Below are 18634 nucleotides of genomic sequence, written 5' to 3'. Positions count from 1 at the left end.
ATGTGTGGTCTGCAGGTTGAGAAACATTGCATTGACCTATTTAAAATTAATACTTTGTATCATATTTCCATTGTACACTTTATGCTAATAAAAAGAAAGTTTGGTTTATAATATCGTTTATAATTTTATGAAAAATTTCAAAATTATTTTTCTGCACGAGATGATTTATATTAATAAAGCCTTAAAAGATAGAGAAGGCATGTTAAGAATAACTTCACATAATTGCCATTAGAGGCACTTTCCAGGCTTCAATTTTTAATCATAATTTTAAAAAATCACATAACTTCTGGCCCAGAATGGAAGCTCTTATATAGTTAATCGGGGCCCCCTGCCCTAAGCTTTCCATATCTGGTCTCAACTTTCATCTATCTAATTCTGTTCTTGATATTAAGGAAAGACGGGTGGACAAACGACAATGGGAATTTTTTAAATTACGATTTTTTGAAATTGCAGCCCAATTATTCAACTGTCAATCATCTGAACATTTGATTGAAATCGCTAAAAAATTAGATCTAAACTGACTTATCACACGACTGATTGTCTAAACAAATGTTGCCTAGTGTTTGCTCCCTCCACAAATATCCTCAACAACTATGTGAGCAAGCAAAATCAGAATTTTGAGCTCGTGAAAACTTCATCAATAGTAATTCAACCCAAAATGTTCTTTTATCAGATTCTCCAATAATTAATGAAAATTAAAAATTGCATTATATTTACACAGCAGAGAAATAAAGCACCGGTGCAACTTTTCTCACTACTTTTCAATTAAATCCACTTCCCTATTCAGTCTCATTCTACTCCCATTTGCAATTTTCCAAACTTTGCATTGCATGTGCCACCATGTGAGGTAATGCCAGCAAAGTTTTGTGCTCTTAAAAAAATACTTCAAAGGAGAAATTCTTTTCAACACCACTGAACACAGTAATGGTCTTGGGTTTGTGCCTCACCAACAGACTGGAGTTTTCCAGGATTCTTCACATTTGTAACACCTAATTAGGGCCAGTTTCTTTTTCTGGTTGGACTCATTTATGTACTTTGTCATTAGTGACCACATGGTGCCAATTTAATTCGAGTAACTTTCTATAGTATTTTCTTTAAAAAACCTCTAGTTGTCTTCTGGCTTTCTTGTAAAAAAACTCATGCCTCAAAGCCATACAGTATGCCACTAAAGATGCATGTATCCAGGATTTTTAATTTTGCTTTTATTGCCATGTCCAATTCCCTAAGACTGACTGATCAGGACACGACTCAAGACAACAGAAAAATTCCTAAATACACTCAGAATTGTAAGCATTAGTGAGTTTACTGTAGCCTAATTAAGATTAATTAGCTTGAGAAATTTATTAAAATTTGAAATGAATAAACATAAACTCAAAGCATATACTGTATATATATAAAAAATTCTTTACATAGGAATTCAAAGATGTTTTGAAGGGGTATTTCATCTTTTCTATTAAATGCACTCGGTGTTGATAACCTTTACACTACATCAGTGTCATTAGAATTATTGCAGGGAGTCATTTAAAATGTTAAAAACCAGCAACAAGTTGCGTAAATTTCCCAGCAACATTTAAAACTGAGGATGTCACCATCAATAAGTAAAATATCGTCACCATCGTTATGATATCTTAATTATTGTAAAATATTATACTCAAAAATTTTTCAAGATTTACTTAGTTTTAATTGGAATCCTAGGTTCTATTGCATTTTACATTTGTAAACCATAATATAAAATTTCACAGCTTCACATTAAAATTTTTATTTTAGTAGTCTTTAATACCTTGTTAATTACTATAAAGAAAACAAATTCTAAATAGTAGAAGAAAAATATAATTTATTTTAATATAATGAAAATGATTGAGTAATTGTCAGTTTTAATCAAAACATGGCTATACAAATAGCTAATAAGTTACTTAATAATGAGGGGAAAGAAATGTTAATTTTGAAATCTGAACAAAAATGAGGCAGATGCTTTAGTTTTTCCTTTATCTGTTGTGCCACATCTGCCTCTGAATTATGGTCATTCTATATCTTCTGGTCTAACAGGATGAGACAATGGTATAACTGATTTCTTATTCACATCGCGTGATAATGCTTTTCTCATATCTGCAAACATAATATGTTTAAATTAAATACTGTAATCATATAATAATCAGAATATAATAAGGAAAATTCTTATTAACAATATATTTTGAATGAAATTTATGAACTTGTTATTAAACAATTTTGGACAAAATCCAAAGACATGCATAAGTTTTATACAGTCAAACCCCATTATTAAATTATCAATTTATGCAAATTTCTATTTAAGTGCAAAGTAGATTTGCAGTTTGTGGATGAGGATAGGCATTTCGATGTTAATGAGTTTGGTTAATATGTAAAACAAGCATATAATAATCCCATGAGTAGTATAACAATTATATTATGTTCTTCAATACAAAGCACATTGCTTTCAGCTTTCCCAGAGTCACATATGCAAGCCACATTGTGATTAAGAAAACATTTTCGACTTTAGTGTTAGTCATAATGCTTATGACAATAATGGTATCGTTGTTGGTAGCGCATTTTACACCACAGTAACAATGTTCACTCCAACTCAAAAAATAAGAGTTTCTCTCATAGTTGATACTTGGTACTCTCTAACAATGCTGAATGATTTGTTAAGACAGTTAACATCTGTTACATTCAATTTGTATAGAACAGTAAATTTATTTCAGAAAAACAAAAACAATGGTTATAGGAACATCTGAAATTTCAGAAGAATACAGATGATCAAAACAGATGACATCCCAAAACATCTACAATATTCATTGTTCTGTTTGTGTAATTCTAATAGTAGATAGAATTTAAATATTAACACCCACTAATAGACCTCTCCCTTTCTCTCTCTCTTTTATTTTTAACTATTGATATCAGTCAACATCCTTCCCCAGTTGCCCATTCTGTAGTGGAAACCAGAATTTAATAGGATTGAGAGATTTTTGATTAACCAGTAATTTTACAAAAGGTTCTTATCAGTGTTGAAACTGTGCCTTTTTTGTAGACTGTGTTTTGAGAGACCTTGAAACGTTGCTATTAGACTTTTTCACATCCACTTTATTCTCCTATGTACAGTACTTTGCAGTCTTTAAACTAATTGTACCAATACATTTCCGTACATTCAAGGTCTTTTTGAAGAATTAAGTACAATAGTTGGTACATTCAACATAAAATTAGCCCCCCACTTATAAAAAATTACAAAACCAAGTAATTAATCATAAATCTGAGATTAAGAAAAAGATATAGATGAAATAACAAATGTTGTATATTCTATCCCATGTGCCTATGATAATCCACAAATTTACATAGGAGAGAAAAAAATATGAGTTAGGTTAAAAGAATATATTGCTGATTTAAAATACAATAGAATTAATTCTGTTTTTCACGAACATTGTAAACTATATAACTGCAATATAGATAAAAAAAATATAAAAATTCTACATCATGAATGTAATAGTCACAGCAAAAAATTTAAAGAAAGCTTTGAAATTATAAGATCTAATAATAAACTTAATAAAAATTCAAGTATATAAAATAAATGATAATTGTGTAAAATTATTGTAAAACAGAATAAATAAACATGTAAATTATGTAATAAGTGACTGCAGTTTGTGGGATGATTCACAGGGTGCTGAACTTGTGTTAAGCAGAGGCTGCTGCAGATGTGCAATATTATTGGTACTGTGTCCAGTGTAGAAAATGGAACTCTGCAAATAATTCTTTAAATGAAAAGTTACATTGAGGTATGTAAAACTTTTAATTAAAACTTTAGCATTGTATAGTTTTAAAAAATTTTAAATAATTTACAGTACAGTGCTTTTTTTGGTTTTAGGTATGTCAACAATAGAATAAAACTGCTGTATGTATCAGTTATGTCTAAAAGAAAAAATGCCAATGGATGAGGGGCATTGGCCCAAAATACATATTGATCCATTTAATTTAAAAACTGTAAAGTACATAAGAGAATAAAGTGAATGTGAAAAATCTAATATCAACACTTCAAGGTATCTCAAAACACAAAAGTTCTTATTTTTAATTGCTTTAATAACAGACATAACAATACAACTGAATAACAATCAGTTTGTAAAAGTAAAATTAGACCAATACTATTGAAATCCAAGCAAATAGGTTATAACAAATATACTTTTTACTATATACTGGATGAATTATAATTCTTCCCTCCACGAAAAACCTTCATAATCCAGTGATAGGTGTTTCTACAACAGCTAACGTTTTCAACCCCATTGGGGTCTTCTTCAGGCACAGCTCATAAGAAATTTCAAATAGCAGTGAATGGAACAAAAAAAACCGAAGCGAATTCTATTCCATATTTAGAATCATGGAATTGGAAGATAAGACGGAACATTATGCTCGTGTTGGGATGTTGTTTACGCATGCGTACTATTACGTTTGCCGATCTTTGAATATAAATTGAATTAAATCAATGTTAAGTTATTTGTGGGTGTGCATTTCCCTCATAACAATATTTCCAGGCGTGCGAGATGTTAATTGCATCCTTGTAGTTAATGTATGTGTTCCACAATCCCGCCTTATATATCTCTAGAGTTTCCAATGTTCTAAGTTGGTCCGTATGGTGTGACATTCTCATTATACGAGCATTTTGGAGATCGGATGTGTGGCATAAGTTGCCAGTGTGGTAGATTGTTTATTGTTGGCAATGTCGTACCTGTGCTCCCAGAAGCGCTGATGGAGAGAGCGTTTGGTCGAATCCACATAGACCAAACTTCTATTAAATCTATCATCCAAAAGGGGAACCGCATATATACCCAGTGCGTGTTTCATGTCCAAACTGTCCTTCCCATTTCGAAGTAAGCTGTATATCGACCTTGGCCTCCTATAAGCTATTTTATTTTGGGTGATGGATGAGATTTCTCTGTATATTGCATCCAGATGGTAGTTGTACTCTACTATTTTTCTTGGATTATTATCAATGGATCCTACCCTGGCGTTTAGGTTGTTACGAGTGTTTCCCTGTGTGTAATTGCGGGCTATGCTGTACACTATGTTCCTATCATAACCGTGCTGTGATGCCATTTCCTGGATATGGCTGAGCTCGGCCAATGTGTCTTCGTATTTCGAGTTGTGCATGAACGCGTGCTTAATTAGTGCCCTAAAAGCAGCGATCTTATACAAATATGGATCTTCCGAGATAGCTGGGATGAACAAAGGTACATCGCATGTTTTATAAAATACCCTATGAGTGGTCTTATTATCCCTTATTTGAATGTCCAAGTCAAGGAAATGTGCGGAGATGTTGCTTTTTTGTTCCAACTTAATGCTTAGCCCATACGGGTTGTTGTTCATTGCGCTGATAAACCTATTGATGTCCGGCTCTGCTTTCCATATGATAAGGATGTCATCTACAGTACCTCCTGTAGAATACCTCCTGTACAGGTTCGGTACAGGAGGTATTTCGCTTCGGTTTTTTTGTTCCATTCACTGCTATTTGAAATTTCTTATGAGCTGTGCCTGAAGAAGACCCCGACGAGGTTGAAAATGTTAGCTGTTGTAGAAACACCTATCACTGGATTATGAAAGTTTTTCGTAGAGGGAAGACAAATAGGTTATTTTTAAATTTGTATAGTTTATGGATATTCCACTCCTAGATTCAATTTGGCAACTTGGTCAGCTTGTTATATCCAGTTGCTTTAACTAATGCTCTACCAACTCTAACCAAAGTCTAAAAACAACCATTAATTCTTTCTTTAAGCCACTGTATCTCCATGAAGTGTATGTTTGGAGCAACACATCATTTCATTTATTTATTTTTAAACATATCAAATAAAGTAAAACACAGTGAAATGAGTGGGAGAGAATTTGACTTTTGCCATTTTTTGTAATTTTCTAAGTATAAAACTCATTAACATAAAGTACCAATTTTTGTCCCTTCAACATTGAAACATCATATTAATGAAGTTTGACCGTATTTGAAATTTTAAGTTCTCGATAAATGTATTGCAAAAAATTATTATTATTAAATTTTAACAATTTAAAATATAAAAATTCAAAATAATTCAGCTTTCAATCAAATATCAATCAAAAGTTTACAACTTTTGCTCTATTTTAGGATATGATTTTTTTTATTTCATAATTTTATATTAGGTTATATATTTCAGATATTTTAAAATCTTTGTAGCACTAATAATTTTTTAAAAATTACTAACCAAATGCATCTTCATCAGGATCCCCAGAGTAATATTCTAAAACTCGCCTATATACGCTATATCCTAATCGTTTATACATATCTACAGCAACTTTATTAGATACACGAACAAATAAATCCACAAAGTATGCTCTCTTTCTATTATAAAAAAAATCATCATCTTTAGTATAATGAACTCAAACTTGTTTACAATAATCAACTCAAAAAACTGCTTTATTAGAGTCAACATATAGATATATGAACAAAATAAAAAATAAGCAAGATTATACTTATCAAACACTATAAACTAACTCTTCTAACACTTCTGTTCTAAAAACAAATTCTCTTTGTTAAATAATGGATTCTCTTGAAGATAAACCTAAATACATGGGTAGAATGAAAAGTAATGCACACATGCTTGTTGAGTGCAAACAAAATGATTTTCAGAAGTGCACCAGGTGGCATATGGAAATAACATCCCTCCTCCATGCGCATGCGCAGTTTGAGGTTGTTTGGTTCATCCAGTATATTTTGAGAAGCAGAAATATGGAGACATGTTCAAGTGCTATGTCAACGCAAGTTAAACAGCATGCTGTTATCGAATTTTTAACTGCTGAAAAAGTGACTCCTACTGAGATTCGTCGTCATTTAAAGGCTGTTTATGGTGACGATGCTGTTGATAGGTCGACTGTATATCAATTGGTAATAAAATTTCATGGTTGTGAGCCTGGAAAAGCCGTAATTGTTGATGAAACACGCAGTGGACATTCAATCACTGCCACAGACGATAAACATCGCAACAAGGGGCAACAGTAAATTCTTCTCAGTACATACAGACTCTAAAACACCTCCGACATTGAGTTTGTTGTGTTAGAGGCAGCCTGGTGCCAATAATCTTGCAATACGACAATGCTCATCCACACATCTCACGCACAACTGGAGAGGCTCTGCGAAACCTGAAGTTTGAACCGATTCCACACCCTCCTTATTCCCCAATCTTGCACCTTGCGATTTTTATTTTTTTCCTCTACTCAAGACAGACCGCAAGGGTAATCATTACACCTCAGACAATGAGGTGAAGGCAGCTGTCAAGTCCTGGATTCAAGAAAAGTCAGAAGAATTTTTCAGTGACGGAACGAAAAAACTTGTTCCATGTTGGGAGAAATGTGTTAGCCTTAATGGTGACTTGAAAAATAAATATATGATTTTGAAGCTTAAGAATTGTACTTTAATGTAGTTTTTGCCCAATCTTGCTATTTGTTTTTGTTCATGTTCTACAAGCATGTGTGCATTACTTTTCAGCCTACCCATGTATATGAAAGTGTTTGGAAAGAATTTAATTGTGCTTGTTTTTTATTGTTTATACAGGATCTTCCAAAATGAATTTTACCATTTTAAATTACTGTAATTATGTTAATTTTTTCTGAAAAGTATGCAACATACATCAGTTGATAGAATAACCATCCATGTTTTGTCACCCATCTGCATTCAAATGTCTTGTTGTCTGCTGTTAATGAAAATGGTGACTCCACAACAGAGAAGGTGTTTTGTGTTCTGCAGTTTGCAAAGTTGGAATCTCTTGTCATTGTGGAACATGAAAAATTTGTAGCTCCTACAGAATACAACTGTGGAGCCACAGGAGTTGTACACTTGTGATTGCTGTGTGAGAAATGATAATGGATATGCTGTAGCAAGCTTGGGAAGAATTTGAGTATTGGTTGGATTTGGGCCATGTGACACAAGATGCACACGTTGAGAAACCATACCCGGCACTGGAAAACTTGAACCAATGTTTTAATGTACATTGCAGTGTTCTCAGATAATAATTAATATAATTAAAGTAACTAAAAATAGCAGCAATCTTTTTGGAAGATCCTGTTTTTTTTTTACTTATTAACTCCAATAAAGCTATATTTGAATAGGTTATTAGAACCAACAATATTTAAGTATTTCTGATGCATTAATTACTTTTAAATACTTACTTTTCAGATACATCTTCCAGTCCAACCATCAACGTAGCAGCAAGTCCTAATCTACGATAATCAGGAGCAACAGTAAGTGCAGTCACATGTCCATGCCAATTTTCTCCATGGCCTTCTGCTTTTCCCATTACTAAAATAATAAAATTTAATTTATTACATTTTATTATTAAGCCATTATTAAAATTAATGTTTAAAAAACTTTTTTTATTTATTAAAAAAATGTATTTTTAAGAATCTTTTATGCTATTATATATATTAAAATAATAAATAAATTACTTTTATTATTTTTTAAAATATAATCATAAAACCCTTTCATTAAATTTTAAGACAAAATTATAATTTATTTTGAAATAAAAATGAAACAAATACATCTGTAATTAATGCAATATGAAACTGAAGTGAAATGTTTAAATTTATTGCACAGATACCTTTCAATTATCTCAAAAGAGTTCTAAAAAACAGTTTTAATTAGTAAAATTAGCTTTACATAATATGAAATAGATTTATCATTATGAATTCAACAGAATAATAAAAAAAATGAATGAAAACAATAATATAAAAATAAAAACATATCTAAAATCAAAATTTTTAAATCATTTTTCCTTCAAAAAATTTACATAGTAAAACCAGTAAATAGTTGAAACCAATATTTGAGATGGGGCCTTCCCTTCTACAGTCCATTCACTATAACTTCATGCAGGCTTCTGCAATAAATAGTTCACAAAAACAACACTCTTCTTAACAATTCTCTCCTGAACCAAATTCATAATTTATAGATTTATATTTTTATTAGGCCACTGTTGTTTATACAATGAGACAGTTAACTGAAAAGATACACTTTTTAGCATAAAGCAATTAAGTGGTCACGTTGCCTCTTAATTTCATGCATGGAGTTACAGCAAAGAGACTATACCTTCCATATTCTCAGCTCTGCAGAAACAGAAGTATCTGAACTAGGATAACTTCTTTCCCCCTCTTATCAAACTTAGGGGTGTCTAAACTTTTACAATTTTTTTAAACTATACAAGTTTGATTTTAACTAAGTTTGTTACAAACTACAAAGTTGATTTACTGCATAAGTTAACTGTGTAATTGTCATTTGTGACATCTACATTGCACAAATTTTTTCCAACAGACAAAGTACAATATGGTCGACAGCCATTTTGTTTTGCTTACTGATAGTGCTTTTTTCTTCTTAATGTAGTCCAAGGTTTGTCAGTTTCCTAGACTTATCACACCTTGTAGAGTTGTCAATGAAAGGAAGTCAAAGACTAGGTAGAAAGATATAGGGTTTATTAATATCAAAAATGCATTTCAGACAGATAATTAGTCCAATCATCAAGCAAAGATTAACTTACTAGCATAATCCATTAAATTATCTTTCAGTCACAATAGTACTTTAAGTAATTATTATTAAACATTCAAACAGTACCTATAAGGATTTTCCAATGATATAAGCATGACTTCTTTATCATGATCACCACGGAATCTTTTGCCTGAGAACTGTACATCTACCTATTTAATTTTAAAGACCTTATTTACACAGTTATTATACAATTACTCAGCAACATAAGAACCTTACCTTAAAACAATGCAATAAAACTCTGATGCAGGATAAAATCATAAAACTGATAAATATATATAACAACAGAAAAAAACAACATATAAATAGACTTCCTTTGGGTTAGTTAGTCCTCAGCCATATACAATGATTATCAATAATTGCAAATATCCAACTGTTATATTCTAACGATTTACATAATGCTCTAAATTAAAGATAATAGCACCATCTGTGATATCAATGTAAGGATACCATGATTCCAAAAGTTGATAACTGATTTACTCTCAGATTTTGATGTAATGTAGTAATTTCTATATACTTGTACTATTTTCTCTTTAAACTATTATTTTCTGTTTTCATTATTTTTACCGAATCTTTAATTTCACATTCATTACTATGTCAGTGAACTAAGACAACAGAATATTTACTATTATATTTTACAGCATTAATATGTTCTTTAAACTATATTTTAAATTTATGTTTCATTTCCTCACATAGATCTTGGCTGCACACTACTACATTAAAATTTGTGCTCTTTTCTTTTGCTTTGTTCATTTACTGTTAGTACTGTTGAAAAACAATGTTTAAGAATGCTTAAGATAAATTTTCTTTGCTATGTTTAGAATAAACATAGATGATTTCTATGTATATATTGTCTACTTGGACCTTGTTTATTAATAGGACTTATTATACTGGTGAAGTTTAATACTTAGATGATATCTTCCTGAGCTAGAAACCCAGTAGATAGTTGCTTAGTGGTGTCCATTTGATATGTTTTAAAGAAATAAAAAATTATTACAATAAATGTAAGCTATCTGCAATTCTTTTTCCACTGCAGTAGTACTAAAACCATAATCTCTGTACCATCTAATGTAACAGTGGAATGAAATATTATTGTAAACCTATCATAAGTAAATCAAGTGCTCATCCTCCTCTAGAAATTTTACAAATCACACACTTGTTGAAACATTCGAATATAATTAAATTGAAATTAAAAACTGCATAAATTTTTTTAATATGTTACAATAACCCCATTAAAACCCTGTTAGAGATTTTAACAGATGATTAAAATATATTCTGCTGCTAAAACTTCTAATTGCCTTATTGAGAAATATAATTCTGATAATTGTAATTGTTTTTATTACATAATTTCCTTAAGTTAATAAAAATAGTTTCCACTTTGAATAATAAAAGTGAAATTATTAATAAATTTTTTGATTTCTTTAAATAATTTTAGCAAAATAACATCAATAAATCATAATAAATAATATGAAAATTTCTTCAATTTTATACATTGTCCAAATTCATATGAATTACTTTTATTTATTATATTGTAAAAATAAATACTTACTGTATCCCATAATATCTCCATTTGGGGCTTCGGCAACTTGAAAGTACTCAGGCCAATGAGCAAGATATTGCAAGTAAAAGGAGAGTCCATACTTTTACATTAAATAAAGGAAAATTTTGAAATAAGATTTCTTGTATATAGTAGTTTGTAACCAATTTTAATTAAAATATTATCATCAAAACCCAGTATTTTCAAATAAATTGGTTAAAATATTTTTATATTTTAAAAACTTTAAATACTATTTTGATCAATTTTTATTATTTTATAATTTATAACTAGGGACACTGTATGACTGTCATATTGTGACAGAAGTAAGGCAGAATGCTGTGATTTGTAATAAAAATTTTTAAATTAGTATTAGTAAGTATAAGTTATCTATCATTTCATCTAACCAGTGATGGCACATTTGAATGTACTGTACATGTAAAGGTGTGTGTGTGTGTGTGTGATCAGAAGAAAACAACTGCTGGCCACATAGGAAGATAATCCTTCCACATGCTGAAAAGAAAGAAGCAATCCTCAAACCTGATGGGCATGGAAGAAATAATCCTTACACTTGCCAGGCACAGACAGGTAATCCTTACATTTGCTCAATATCAATGGTTTTGTTTCTTTTGACACCCATTTTCCATTAAGCGTGTGTATTGCTTCTTTTTTATTTTTGCCCCCAAAATTCCATTAGACACACTCAATCACATTAGGGAATGGACATTGTCACTTTGACCCCACTGTTTCTCAAAAGTGAAGTCATAAACTCCCATTTTTTTTATTACATTTTGGATTCCTCATCGTAATTCATGAAAAATGCCAAAGTTTTATCAAAATCGGCCCATCAAATTTTGAGAACAAACACAGTTCTGTAAGTTTCTTAGAAGATACATTGCTAATGCACCACCTTGATCAATGGCATAAAATATACATGCTCATCTTTACAATCTAAAAACAGTGTATTACATTTTGCAATGTACTTTAATTAAATAGACCTTTTTTTTTTCAACCTCCAATAATCCAAAAAACAAAGACATGTGTAAATAACAAAATGAATTTATTACCATAAGTTAGGCAAGGGTGTCGCCAGAGGGGGGCAGAGGGGCAGTTGCCCCTCCCTAGACATGCGAAAAAAATTATTTAAATGCTGTCATTTATTGCCCGATTTATAATTCCCGCAAGAAAAACCCAAGAAGATTATGTTTTAATTAAAATAATCTTCTTAAGCTTCTTAAAATTCATGAATCGTTTTTATTTTACCTACATACAATTCATATCCTCTATCAATTTATATCATCTTGCCCCCCCCTGGCCCATTGGCTGGCGACGCCCTTGAAGTTAGGTACAAACATGGTTACTTTTCGACATAATCACCATGAAGATTGAGGCATTTGTCTATCTGTGGATGAGTTTTGAAATCCCCTCTTCATAGAACGTTGCCGCCAGTGATTGAGATGAGCCTTAACATTGTTTGAAGATCATCATTAATCTCAAGACTTTCACCTAGCTTGGAACTTTTTAAACACCCAGCATATAACCCTGATTTAGCACCAAGCGACTTCCACCTCTTTCCTGAAGTAAAAACGTGGCTAGGTGGGCGAGGTTCGAGACTAATGACGATCTTCAAAACAACATTAAAGCCCGTCTCAATCACTGGCGGCAACATTCTATGAAGAGGGGATTTTAACGCTCATCCACAGATAGACAAATGCCTCAATCTTCATGGTGATTATGTCAAAAAGTAGCACCAAGCGACTTCCACCTCTTTCCTGAACTAAAAATGTGGCTAGGAGGGCGAGGTTCGAGACTAATGATAATCTTCAAAACAACATTAAGGCCCATCTCAATCACTGGCAGCAACATTCTACGAAGAGGGGATTTCAACGCTCATCCATAGATAGATAAATGCCTCAATCTTCATGGTGATTTTGCCAAAAAGTATCCATGTTTGTGCCTAACTTTTGGTAATAAATTCATTTTGTTATTTACACTTGTCTTTGTTTTATGGACCATTGGAGGTTAAAAAAACTGCCCTCATAATTTGAGCCATACTACATTATTAGAGGTAATTAAATTTCTCAAATGCAGACAAATCAAATCTTAAAAACTGTATCATAAATATGACATTAACAAAATCCACCAGTAATATTATCCATGATGGACATTTTCCACTATAAGCAGTGGCGTAGCGTGGCTGTCAGCCACCCGGGGCGGAAGAAAATTTCGCCGCCCCCTTATTTAGGTATCTCAATTTAAAAGACTAAAATATACAGTAATTCTAAAGAACTTTTCTGCAAGAACAATCATCATTATTGTATATTCTACAGGTTCAAAGTTTTACAAGATATTATTATTTATTGTGAAATTTTGCTTCCCCCTAAAAGTGCCGCCCGGGGTGGGCCGCCCCTGCCGCCCCCACTACGCTACGCCACTGACTATAAGTTAAATATACTGATTTTGTCAGACAGTACACACTCAAATTCAAAAATTGTCAAAATTGGGTATAGTTAGGATTACATTGCTTCAAAAGAACAAGTTAGAAGTTTATACTTCAAATTTGAAATCAAGAAAAAATTATTAGAAAATGACAGTCTTTATGATAACTGCTGTGACAAATGAAATTTGTACAGTTTTAAGCAAATCAATGGGAGAAGTGAAAAATTTTTTCATTTCTTCTCTCATCATTTTTGATGAGTTAACAGCTAGTATAAAATATAATTCATTATTTAGTATTCTAAAAATTAAAAATTATGACAATAATGGATCATCCATTAATTACAAATAATTACAAATACACTTTATGGATTATTTTTACTCCCTCCCTCCCCATGTGTATAATGTCTATCTTTGGCAGATCCTCTTTCTTCCCTTTAATTATACGTACAGTACTGTACAGTAGTTCATGGACAGCATTGACTTTGATAAGTTCTGCAAATATTTTCTAGCTGATAATTTATTCACAAGATTAGTAAGTAGACTTATAAGAACATCTCTGTATGTCATTAATAACTCTAAAAGTTCTCATAGACAAAGACAGACCACCTCTTTCCTATTATATAATGATATACTTTTTGCAACCCCCTCCCCTTGAACTGTACATGTAATTAATAGATGGCCTCTAATACAATGCATAATATATTTATTGGCTTACATAATACATCTGTTACAAATTGAGAACAGAATTTTTTAAATATATGAAATCTTTCAAATCTGAACTCTTAATTGTTAAAATTATAAAAAATTTTAGATTTAAATTTTTTGTAATATTATCAATGACAAAATTTAATCCTTTACCACACATTTTTCTAGAAATATCAAAATTTATTATAGGATCTAGGGAAAAATGTGCAAAAAACACCTATATTGTATATTTGGCATTTTATTGCAAATATTTAGGACTTGCACATATGGTTCAAATTTCAATACAGGACACACTACAAGGGAATTGTAACTAAGTAAATCTGCACAAGAAAAATACTGTTTACATTACAATTCATGGAAACCCCTAAAACAGCTTTTGGCTTTATTTAGATGCAAGTTCATTTTGGACTTTTCATATACTACATATGTATGACCTCAGAAGTTTGGAATTTGCATGTTGTTCTCTTTTCCTTCCATTCTGGCCAGTGACGCTGTGCATCTATCCTCACATCTGGATGGAAAGTGCTGAGCTTCTGTACTTTGCTCTGTTTTACTCCAATTTATTACAATGAAAGAATAATTTGTAGTTTTGATGTCTTGGTATCTCCTTGCCAATCAAATTATAACATTTTCACTTGTACCAATATCAGGTTAATTACTAAGCCAAAATTTAAGATCATTCTTTTGCCTGCTGTAAAAGCCCATAAGGTAGAAATTTCTGGACTCAGTTTGCACATTTTATCAGAATTTAGTTGCTTTGAATTATTATTGAAGTGGAAACAACTATTTTCTCAAAATGCTTTTCAGACATCACTTCTTTTGCTAAGTCAATACCAAGAACATCATACCGCAGATCACTGATATTGTTGGTAACATACATATTTCAAAATGCAAATACCCAAAAATTTTTGCATATCATAAATAGAAAAATTTGTTGGCTTGTTTGGGTTTACTTGGTTACTGTAAAGGTTTGTTTTCTCTTTAATTTTTATCATTAGTTTATCAGTAAAAATATATTTGAAAAACCAATAATGAATGTCAAGTTCCTTTACATCTTCAGGCAAGCTAGAATTTCCCTTGAATATCTCAGGATCAAAAGAATTATTCTTCCTGAAACATATAATCTCCCACAGTTTCTGATTAATTCAGTCTAGTAATCAAAATAAGAACAAGAGAAATACTAACTTTCAACATAGCTTCAAAAGTATAACAGTATTCAAAATCAACTCAAATAAGTATCTTTGCAGATAGGCAAAATGACAACACAGAAAATGTATATAAATAATAAAAGAATTATGCAGATCTAAATACAGGTACACAATTAGGAAACACTAAATTCTTCACCAAAAAATTCACCATAAATATACACATAATATTCATCTCTAAATAAAACAAGAATACATCTAGCACACTACTGCCATAATCTCAGTTTGACCAAGACAAAAATGTAAACACACAATTAGCAATTTCTAGTGGAAAAAATGCAGACTGGTCAAACATGCTTTGCAGATATACAAAGCTGTTCATGCTCCAAAGTTGAAAGAGGATAAGACATAGCATTAATGTATAACTGCATATATGCAAAACTACACACTAAAGTGTTAAGCAACACTAATTTTATTAATCTGAATAGAAATATTTAACAAAATATTAAAATTATACATAACTTTTAAATGTTTGAAGTCCAGACATGACATAATTTACTTTACAATATCATGAAAAAGAAAATATTCCAACTCCATCTAACATTATAATAATTGAAGACTTAAAAATCAATTTTAATTTTCAACTTGTCAAAATGAAAGATATCCAGAACATTTGAAAAATTGAAATTTATGCAGAGGGGAACAAAGGTCCATGCACAGGATTTTTAAAAGAGTGGGCTTTAGAAAAGCATTATTTTTTCCTAACTTAGTTTATTAATTTTTACTTTATAAGTGTATACATGACTTTTTATATTATTTTGTTTTAATTTAAGTTTTTAATTATTCCCAAATAGGAAGGGATAACCTTAAAACCTCCTGTGTTCATGGCCTTGAGGAAAAACAGATAATTTCTACCTAGAGTCGCATATACTTTTCATTCCAGACGGATCGATCTGTAAGATCAGATCAGTCTTTGTCATGTGGTACAGATCGCTTCTCTTGTGTGTTAGTTGGCAGAGTGTATACAAGTAAAATCAAATCATATTTACTCTGTAAATAAAATTGTTCACAAAACAACAAATTGGTAAAGTACACACCATGCATTCTTGCCGTACAATCTCACAAAATTACTCTTAATACTTATTTTTCCATATCAGTTTATTGCAGTGGTTCCAGCCTTTTCTAGGATGCGGAACACTTTTGTGAGCAATTTTCTTTAGCGGAACACTTACTTAAGTTAATATGAAATACATAAGCTTGTCATCAGTTATTTTATTAGGATTGAGCAGTTATAATTCAAAATCTCTACTCATATTATTAACGCCAATTCTAAGACAGGAAAAAATATACCTAAATAACTTTAATGGGAAACTTGTGCCTGATGTTTTTTACATATTTCATTCAGTTTTTATCGTTGCCTTTATCTTATTCGAAACAGTAGTACACTCCATAAGTACGAGTCGTACATATATATTTAAGTTTATGAAAATTTTATGATTTTAATTTTTTGATATTCGGCGGCTCAAATACGATTGTACACTTTCCGATTTGCGACTAAATCTGCGAAACACTTGGGAGATGCTTACGGAACACCAGTGTTCCGCAGAACACCGGTTGGGAACCACTGGTTTATTGGATATTTTAATAATGATGTTTTTACTTACCATTTATAAGTTTTAAATACTTTTCATTATTGACAGTTCTTTGCCGTCGATTATAAGCTTAACTTTAACCACAGAGGTTGCCATCTTTAATGTTTTTTATCTGATCCGAACGATCCTATCCTCCACTCAGATTAATTTGATTGTGATTGAGTCGATCCTAAATGGCATTTGTATATGCAGATAGAGATTGATCAGATCGCTATAGTTTGTTTGTATACACAATTTGAGTAATCAAAGTAATCTTGAATAAATTTGATTCCAAAAGTATATGCACTCATGCATAGAGATTTCAGGAACACCTAGAGAGAGAACAAAAGAAACAAACTTCCCTGGACTTTGAGGAAATACAGAACCATTATACAATGTCAATAAAAAAAAAAAAAACAGTATTTGAAAAATATTTAAAAACTGAATTTTGAGTTTTACAGAAATTTTAACTTGTTTGACCAAGTTTTGTCTTAAAATTATTTGAATACCTTTACACAAACATATATATACTATACATCAGGGGTGGGCAAGCAAGAGTTCAGTGTGAGCCGAAATGTAGGTTTTGCAAAATGCATGGGAGCTGCAGTTCTATACTGTTGTGGTGGATAGTATGGTAAGGCGCACGATTTTATTATTATAATATAAATATAATATTAAACAAACATTGAATTTTTTTAATAAACATATTTTCACAAAATTATAAAAATAATAATAGAAAACAGAAATTAACACTTCAGTAAGAGCCACACGTAACTCAAAAAGAGCCGCATTTGTCCGTGTCTGCTATATATTTACACAAATTTAATTTGCTCTAGGATCTTCAATACATATTTTGTCCCGGACTCTCGTTATCCTCCAAAAGACTCGAAAAAAGTTTGCAGCCTCTCTTCCTTCTTAGTATTAGCGTTATTTATATTAAATATTCTCATAATTGTTGTTTTTGGAATAATTGAAGTTCTATTTCAAGACAATGTGATTGCTAATGGATTAGAAACAGGAAAGCAAATTCAAATTCAGGAAATGTTCACTTTCAATGTCACTTAAATTGAATCAAACCCAGCAAAAATACCAAATTTTCATTACTTTGCTGTCTTTCCATAACTGAAATAAAGTATTTGAATAAAATACATTTTACAAATTAATTAATCCATTACTTAAAACTTTTCAAGTTTAAATAAAGGATACTGTTTCTGTTAAGGGATCCAAATTGCTAAAAATAGAATAAGAGTTATTATAAAGGAAAATCTAACATGCAGACGAACAAAATTACTTACACATTGTTAAAACGAAACATATCATCGCATGTAAATTGCCTGATTGTTGTCATTTTGTATCAATTTCCAATACAGATCTCAAACCATGCCTTAATCCAAAAATTAACATTTACGCCGCTTGATGGCAGCATTGTCGTCTTTTCAAAGTTTTTTTTTCTTTTAATGTTTTCATGAACATTAATCAATGTAATTAAACATTTTCAGGATTATAAAATACATATTAATGTAAAATGGTATTTTATTTATAATTTTATTAGTATTATAATTATTATTATGAATAATGTTTATGTTTTTGTTTTACTTTAAAATATATTTACGATCTACGGAGCGCCCCTAAA

At 30.9% G+C, this 18634-nt stretch overlaps 1 protein-coding gene and 1 long non-coding RNA gene across 4 annotated transcripts in view; both read right to left on the bottom strand.

Moving 5' to 3' along the window:
* The window catches only part of LOC136984992 (uncharacterized), a 278551-nt gene that overhangs the window by 91093 nt on the left and 168824 nt on the right, over positions 1-18634 (bottom strand). The gene's annotated exons all lie outside the window — the stretch shown is intronic.
* Positions 1815-18426, bottom strand: Naa20A (N-alpha-acetyltransferase 20 A). Of its 3 annotated transcripts, none has more exons than XM_067282153.1 (6): positions 18297-18426; positions 18208-18232; positions 11097-11187; positions 8185-8314; positions 6225-6361; positions 1815-2106 (listed from the first exon to the last, which is right to left on the bottom strand). In XM_067282153.1, the coding sequence occupies exons 1-6, from the start codon at positions 18347-18349 to the stop codon at positions 2021-2023; spliced, it is 522 nt and encodes a 173-aa protein (XP_067138254.1). In that variant the 5' UTR covers positions 18350-18426; the 3' UTR covers positions 1815-2020. The 3 variants fall into 3 exon arrangements, with proteins under 3 accessions (XP_067138254.1, XP_067138255.1, XP_067138256.1); XM_067282154.1 differs by lacking the exon at positions 18297-18426 and adding an exon at positions 9617-9699; XM_067282155.1 differs by lacking the exons at positions 11097-11187; positions 18208-18232; positions 18297-18426 and adding an exon at positions 9617-9710.

The sequence above is a fragment of the Centruroides vittatus genome, unplaced genomic scaffold (assembly GCF_030686945.1).
Source record: "Centruroides vittatus isolate TY-2023 unplaced genomic scaffold, ASM3068694v2 contig_941, whole genome shotgun sequence".
Taxonomy (NCBI): Eukaryota; Metazoa; Arthropoda; class Arachnida; order Scorpiones; family Buthidae; genus Centruroides; species Centruroides vittatus.
The sequence above is the reverse complement of the archived record's forward strand: the minus strand, read 5'-3'. Positions and strand labels throughout refer to the sequence as shown.

Coding starts and splice junctions, on each gene's coding strand:
- Naa20A (XM_067282153.1), bottom strand. CDS start 18,349: ATGACAACAATCAGGCAATTTACATGCGATGATATGTTTCGTTTTAAC. Junction 8,315..11,096: donor TGGAGATATTATGGGATACA/GTAAGTATTTAT, acceptor TTATTATTTTAG/TAATGGGAAAAGCAGAAGGC. Junction 6,362..8,184: donor CTGGAAGATGTATCTGAAAA/GTAAGTATTTAA, acceptor TTTTTATAATAG/AAAGAGAGCATACTTTGTGG.